At 41.5% G+C, this 8,146-nt stretch overlaps 1 protein-coding gene across 1 annotated transcript; it reads right to left on the reverse strand.

Moving 5' to 3' along the window:
* Positions 1-1,384: 1,384 nt before the first annotated feature.
* TRMT10C (tRNA methyltransferase 10C, mitochondrial RNase P subunit) lies at positions 1,385-5,835 on the reverse strand. The gene is made up of 2 exons (XM_032299240.1): positions 5,610-5,835; positions 1,385-2,886 (listed from the first exon to the last, which is right to left on the reverse strand). The coding sequence occupies exon 2, from the start codon at positions 2,872-2,874 to the stop codon at positions 1,600-1,602; it is 1,275 nt and encodes a 424-aa protein (XP_032155131.1). The 5' UTR covers positions 2,875-2,886; positions 5,610-5,835; the 3' UTR covers positions 1,385-1,599.
* Between the last annotated feature and the right edge of the window lie 2,311 nt (positions 5,836-8,146).

The raw sequence follows: 8,146 nt of genomic DNA on the forward strand, positions 1-8,146 counted from the left end.
TTCTCATTTCCCACGCCTTTAAAGGTTGGAGTATCTCAGGGCTCAGACATCAGATGTCTTTATCCAAACGGACTCCTTAGATGGCCTCAACTAGTCTGGAGCATTTAACTATCTTTATATTAACATCTCCAGCCAGACCTTATCTCTGAACTCCAGGCTCATATGTCCAGCTGCCCACTTGACATGTCAACTTGGACATCTAATAGGCAACTCTCTAATGTCCCAAAGTTAACTTTAGATTACCTGCCCCCTCAAAGCCTACTTCTTTGGCATTTCAGTAAATATTAACAAGTCCTCCCAGTTTCTCTAGTCAACAATCTTGAAGTCGTCCCTAAATTTTATCTTACTTCTCCCATCCAATCCATTACTGCCAGCTTTACCCCTTCAAACTAAATTCATATCTGACTGCATCTCACTACCTACTTTATTACCACTTTCCTACGATTATCTCTCACTTTTGTTACTGCAATAGCCTCTTACCTGGTCTCTCCCTTATAATCAATTCTCAACAGAGCAGCCAAAGTGATCCTTTTAAATTGAATCCAATTTGGGGTGGGGTGGGGCAGGGAGGAGGAAGAGATAAAGACAAGAGGAAGATCCCTAAATAGGGCAGTGGTAGCAAGTGGGCAAGAAAAGACAAGAATCAGAGAGAGGAAGAAATGCAATCATCCAGAGAGGGGAGAAAAAAAATCACCCATCTGAGATCTGTATCTGGGCTGGAGGAAAAAATTTCTGTAATGTGTTTTCACAAAGAATATATAAAACTGTGGGGGTGTGGGGTAAATGAGTCAGATTCATTTATTCTTCAAATGTTTAAGCACCAGGCACTATACTAGGCTCTAGGGATATAGCAGTGAATAAGACAGAAAAAAAAAAAAATTCTGCTTTCACAGAGCTAATATTCTAGTTTTCCCATTAAAACATCAATCAGATGTCACTTTTCAGTTCAAGACCATACAAGCAATCAGTTCTGCCAGGGATACCAGTTGGGTGTTCTGTAATTTGATTCATATCCTATCTACCTGGAAATAGTGTCAGAGCCCACAGGTTGAGGGCTTAGTCCCCAAAACTGCTCCGTCCTGCCAACCCAGGCACAGGTTGCAAATCTGGGCCTCCAGAACTTCTGACTGACTGGCTTCAAGTTGGGGTACCAACTCCTCTTGATTAACACGCTGGAGTGGCTCACAGAATTGAAGGAAACACATTTACCAGTTTACTATAAAGGATATTACAAGACATACAGATGAAGAGATGTACAGGGGAAGGTATGGGGGACGGGGCTGCAGAGCTTCCATGCCCTCCCCAGGGCACGACCCTCTAGGAACCTCCATAAAAAAAAATCTGCCAATGGTACAACTGTTTAGGATTAATTGAAAGATTATTCTGTTCAACAATCTTGGACAACTCTTTTTACTTTATTATCTTTTTACAGTAAACAAAGTATAATCTCAAAGTTATGCAGATACTTAATTGGGAAGAGACACAACCCTGCAGTTAGTTGGGAAAGACCACCTTTAGAAGAGAAAATGAATTGCTTGGGAAGAAATACATTAAAAGAACTATTTCCAACCCATTTACTTTTTAAGCCATCAAATGTTCTCACTTGAACCACTTCTTCTGTGCGTACACATTTAGAGAACTTTTTGAAAATGAATTAAAAGTCTTTCCCTTCTTTAGTCTGTTGATCAACTCTTGAGAATACTGAGAAGTCTCCAGAATACCACCAGTATGTTTTCTCGTGGGAACAAACTTCAGAGCCTCTTCCCAATTACCAGTGTTTTTCAGACATAACAAAATACGCATCATTTGATCTAAGGTGAGATTTTTGGTACCAATACTCCATTGTAAATATTTATCCAATGGAAGGCATTCAGTTGCCAGCTTTAGCCGTTTTGCCTTGGCTAAAGATGTGCCTGGCTGCATAGTCTTATCAACAAAAGATCCAATTATATAAACTTTGTCATGCCTGAAAGTAGTCATAACATTGGGAGAATCTGCAGTTAAATAGATAATACTGTCCTTTGAAAATAAATCTACATAAGACTTTTCTGTTGCTGTTAAAAGCAATTTGTCCCATTTTTCTCCATACCGTTTAACTAACTCTCTGTGATACACACTACCTATTTTTAGATTGCAGAAATAAATATGGAAAGGATCAACATTTCTTCTGTTACAGCCTTCACTTTCTAAAAGTTGGGAAACAGCATTCTGCAATTCTTTTGGTTTCATATAATTTTCATAAGCCATGTCAAAAACCAAAGGTTGTCCAAACTGCATGGCCTGGACACCCTTCCAGCCCATTGCAATGTCCATATTCCTATCCCAAAGTCGTAAAAATAGAAAGTTTTGCTGTTTATCTTCCTCAGTGTTTTCTAGCAGGCTGACCTTTTTTGCTTCTTCCCTTGCTGCTGCTTTCCTTTCCTTTTTTATTTTCCTAGCTTTTTTAACTTTTTCCTTAGTATATAAATATTTTAAATATTTTTTTTTCGCTGTTTTAGAAACACATTCCATAATGGTTTTGAGCTCTTCTTCAGTGATGTGTTCTGGTACTTCTTTGCCAAGCAATCTCCATGTCTCAATGAACTCTCTGGTGGCAGCTAGAGGATCTTCATCCTTACTGCTTGAGATTGTTGAAACACATTCTTCTTGCACACTAGATTTCATGGTAGTTTTCCACCTATCCAATTCTGGCTCTTCAGAAGATGTACTCTCATTATTAGTACAAGTAACAGTTGGTATTTTGGAAGACATGTATCTCTGCAAAACTGTTGAATATAAATTATTTCTCTTCCTATGAAAGGTAAATGGCACCAAAAACCTGGTGAAAGGTCTGAAGAAATTGACACTAACACTCATTTTGAGGAAAACAGACATGTAAGAAAACTCCTGTAAGAGAAGAGAAATGCAATTAAAAATTAGACAAAGATTTTTAAAACTTCCCAAGTAATTGTGCAAGTATAAATCTGAAATACCAAAATGAAATCAATTTTTGAAACACAAAGTAAAATCTTTGTACCATCACTTTTTTTTCTCTAGACTCCTGTGGCCTAGAGCCTGTGATCACTCACTGAGCAAAAAGTTTAAACCAGGTTCTTGGCTGGGCGCAGCGGTGAGATCACGTGAGGTCAGCAGTTCGAGACTAGCCTGGCCAACATGGTGAGAAACCCCATCTCTACCAAAAATACAAAAATTAGCTAGGTGTGGTGGCAGGCACCTGTAAACCCAGCTACTTGGGAGTATGAGGCAGGAGAATTGCTTGAACCTGGGAGGTGGAGGTTGCAGTGAGCTGAGATTGTGCAACTGTACTCCAGTCTGGGTGACAAAAAAAAATTAGTTGAGTTCTTATTTTAGACATGAATTTCACTATTGCTTTAGCTAAAAGGGTAAGCTGAAAATGCTTTTTAGATTTTCATCTAGGGGCCTAGAGAATCAATGTTACTCAGCAACAAAGTTATGTACCACTGATGCGGCTTACATCATGACGCTGCAGTCTCTTCCATTCCACACTAAGCCCAGATACAGAACCAAACACAAGATCCTTCACAAAAGCAACAAATAAAGACAAAGGACAGGAAAGTTACTGAGAATGGCAACACGTAAAAAGCACTTAGGAACTGTTGTACCAATGCCCTCGTTACGGAAATATACCGAGATCTGCTGATCAGCAAATAGCAACAAAGTCCCCGAGTTCAGGCTTTATTTTGCAGCAAATAGTGTTATTGCCAAAGAAAATGTCCAAAATTGGGACAAATGTATGTAAAGCTCCACAATTTTATCCTGGAGGCCTGGATGTCTATGAGATATTATAGATACTTAAAGATGTAAAATAAAACTAGTGTCAAATTTGAAGAAAAAAAAACCCAGGGAATTCAAATTTTTACAAAATGCAAATAAAACACTTGAAAAATTCCTTCTCCCCTTGCTTAATTTAATGACCCTGCATAGGCTCCTAGGTCTCCCGCTCTCTGACCCATGCACTGATGTCCAGATGCCCCTCCCTTAAAGGTGGATATGACTCCACATTCTATCCTATTCTTTTTTTTCAATCTATCTATTTCCCTTGTGAGGTGTGACCTGCTTCTCTGGCTTCAATGACCATTCATCAGAAAGTCACTCAAATGCAAGCAGGCTGTGGTGGCTCACTCCTTTAATCCCAGGACTTTGGAAGGCCGAATGGGGAGGATCGCTTGAGGCCAGGAGTTTGGGACCACCGTGGCCAACACGGTGAAACCCAGTCTCTACTAAAAATACAAAAACTAGCCAGGCATGATGGCGCATACCTATAATCCCAGCTATTCTGAGGCCGAAGTAGAAGAATCGCTTGAACCCCGGGGGGGGGCGCGGGGGGGCGCGGCGCGGAGGTTGCAGTGAACCGAGATTGCACCACTGCACTGCAGCCTGGGCGACAGAGTGAGATTCTGTCTTTAAAAAAAAAAAAAAAAAAGACCCTAAAATACAACAAATAGAAATAACCTTTCTACCTTCGCTTTGCAACCTGATCCTCCTTCACTGTTCTGTTTCAAGGGATATTGTTATCCATTCGTATTGTTCCCAACATACATATTGCACCCAGGTTAAAGTCCAAACTTATCAGTGTGGCTTACAAAGATTTTCATCATATCATGCTTTGCCTACCTTTTCAGCAGCGTCTCTAGCTATTCTTCGCCTTACACTTTAAGCATTCCCCCGTTAGTTCTCATAGCACTCCTGTGCCTATGGCAGTACTTCTAATACTGTATTGTAATTGCCTGGTTATCTGCCTCTCTAGATGGTAAGGAGTATCTTGAGGACAAAGACTTTGTCTATAATGTTAACATTGAACCCGATGCTTGACAGTAATCATGCAAATGTGCAAATGTTTTTCTAATACCCTAGGATGGATGTTTCTCACATTAAAAAAAAAAAATATATATATATATATATATATATATATTCAGCCTCCCTTTAAAAAGAAAACAATTTACTTTAGAATTCCGGAAATATTTAACCTGGGATCCCCAGGCCCCAATCTAATAAACATTGATTTCAGAAACAAGTGTTCTAAACGTTTTATTCTCGTAACTGGCAAAGATCTAGAATATCACGGAAATGAAAACTCCAATTTTATTTTTATTTTTTTAGAAGTAGTCTCACTCTGTCACCAGGCTGCAGCGCAGTGGCGCGATCTCGGCTCACTGCAGCCTCCGCCTCCCGGGTTTAAGCGATTCTCCTGCCTCAGCCTCCCGAGCAGCTGCGACCACAGGCGCGTGCCACCACGCCATCTAATTTTTGTATTTTTAGTAGAGACGAGGTTTCACCATATTGGCCAGGATGGTCTCAATCTCTTAACCTCAAGATCCGCCGGCCTTGGCCTCCCAACGTGCTGGGATTACAGGCATGAGGCACCGCGCCCGGCAGAAAACTCCAATTTTAAAAAGCAATCAAGGACATCGTTTCGGGAACCAGTGATTTTGTTTCAGCTACTGTACTAGCTGTAGCTTATTAAATCACTGGGCTTCCTCTTATCTGTGGGCCTTCCGAGCTCGCATGCTCCAGGAAGTGCACCTTGGTACGTCTCCGGCGTCCTCCCACCCCCAACACACACTAGGAGAAAGAAGAAACTCGCTTACCAGGAATGCAGAGATAGTGGTTCCCGCTGGCGCAAAGAGCAAGGACACCAGAGGACGCAGGACCCCGCCGCGAAATGACGCCCAGGGTCCCGCGCCGCAGGTAGCACGCAGCCCTCCCAACAGTCCACACAGCAGACCCAGGCGGTCGCTGTGCTCAGCGGAAGTTCCGCCCTCTCTTTCCGGCGCTGCTTTTTGACGTAACAGCACGCAGGGAACACTCCCGACTGAAAGAAACGGCTTGGAGGAGATGGCTGACGGTAGGCGATTGAATACCTGTCGACTACTCTCTTAGTTGTCACAGACGTGTGTGTGTGTGTGTGTGTGTGTGTGTGTGTGTGTGTGTGTGTGTTTCCTCCATTTATCTCTCAGTTGTCAGACTTGTAGGTGTGTGTGTGCGTGTGTGCATGTGTGTGTGTGTATTTCCTCCATTTATTGTGGCTCATATACGTGCGTGTGTGTTTCCTCCATTTGTCTCTCAGTTGTCAGACTTGTACGTGTGTGTGTGTGCATGTGTGTGTGTGTATTTCCTCCATTTATCGTGGCTTATGCCTGTAATTCCAGCACTTTGGGCGGCCGAGGGAGGCGGATCACTTGAGGTCAGGAGTTCGAGACCAGCCCCTTCTCTGCTAAAAATACAAAAATTAGCCGGGTGTGAAGCGTGGCTTGTGGTCCCAGCTACTCGGGAGACTGAGGTAGGAGAATCGCTTGAACCCGGGAAGCGGAGGTTGCAGTGAGCCGAGATCGCGCCACTGCCCTCCAGGCTGGGCAACAAAGTGAGTTGTTACCCTCACAAAAAACAACGGAAAAACTGTTTCTAATTCTTTTCTCAACCTATTCTCTGCTTGGGCTCTGTATTTATAAACATTTGCTGAAAAAGTACTAAAATAAAGTGTTTTTTTCACAAGTCTTTTTACTCAGCTTCAAACTCCTTGATGCTAGGACTTTAAACTCTTAATCTTTTTGACCTGTTTATCACCAGTACCTGGTACTATGCTTGGAACATGCTAAGCCATGGTAAGTTTCTCTCTCCTCCTAACTCACTTGGAAAATTTAATGTAAAATGAAGTTAAAACACATTTGTAAATTGGTGGCCTTTGGGCCAAAATCCATCCTGCACATGTTTTGTTTAGCTAGCACAGTGTTTTCAATTATTTTGATTTAGCTGTCATCTTAAAAATGTACGGCACAAGACCATTTATTGGGGAAAGGTTTTTTCAACAGTTGGTGCTGGGAAAACTGGATATACACATGCAAAGAATGAAGTTGGACCCTTACCTAACACCATATATAAAAACTAACTCAAAATGAATCAAATACTTTAATATAATAGTGAAAGCTATAAAACATAGAGGAAAACCTTCGTGACATTGGATTTGGTAGATTTCATGGTGTTGAAATCTACCAAACACCAAACACAAATCTACCCCCCCCACACCAAAATCATAGGCAACATAAGAAAAAATATACAAATTGGGCTTCATAAAAATGAAATACTTTTGGGCTGTGTGCGGTGGCTCATGCCTGTAATCCCAGCACTTGGGAGGCCGAGGCGAGTGGATCAGGAGGTCAATAGTTTGAGACCATCCTGGCCAACATGGAGAAACCCTATCTCTACTGAAAATACAAAAATTAGCCAGGCATGGTGGTGCACACCGGTAGTCCCAGCTACTCGGGAGACTGAGGCAGGAGAATTGCTTGAATCCAGGAGGTGGAGGTTGCAGTGAACCGAGATCATGCCACTGTACTCTATCCCGGTGACAGAGTAAGACTTTGCCTCTCAAAAAAAAAAAAAAAAAAAAAAGAAATACTTTTGTACATAAAAGGACACTGTCAACAGAATAAAAAGGCAACCCACAGAATGGGAGAAAATAGTTGCAATTCACATATCTGTTAAGGGATCAATATCCCTTAACAGGATATGTAAAGAACTAGAACTCAACAACAAAAAAACCTAAACAATTCAATGTGAGCAAAGAACTTGAGTAGACATTTCTCCAACAAAGATACACAAATGGCCAATAAGCATATAAAGAGATGTTCAGCATTATTATGGAAATGCAAATAAAAGCCACAATAAGGCTGGGTGCAGTGGCTCATGCCTGTAATCCTAGTGTTTTAGGATACTAAGGTGGAAGGATCACTGAGTCTAGGAATTCAAGACCAACCTGGGCAATATAGCTAGACCCCATCTCTACTAAAAATTAATAAAAATAGCCAAGTGTGGTGGTGTGTGCCTGTCATCCCAGATACTTGGGAGGCTGAAGCAAGAGGACCACTTGAGCCAAGGAGTTTGAGGCTGCAGTGAGCTATGATTGCACCACTGCACTGCATCCTTGGTGACAAAGCAAGTCTCTGTTTCTCCTGTTTCTAAAGAGAAAAAAAAAAAAGCCAGAAAAATTAAATTTTGGCAAAGATGTATAGAAATTGGAACCTTGTCCATTTATGGTGTGAATGTAAAATGGAGCAGATGCTACGAAGAACAGTTTTAACAGTTCCTCAAGAAACCACACACAGAATGAACATATTATGCACCCATT

This window comes from Sapajus apella, unplaced genomic scaffold, assembly GCF_009761245.1.
Source record: "Sapajus apella isolate SASKATOON/1434 unplaced genomic scaffold, GSC_monkey_1.0 scaffold40, whole genome shotgun sequence".
NCBI classification, from domain to species: Eukaryota; Metazoa; Chordata; class Mammalia; order Primates; family Cebidae; genus Sapajus; species Sapajus apella.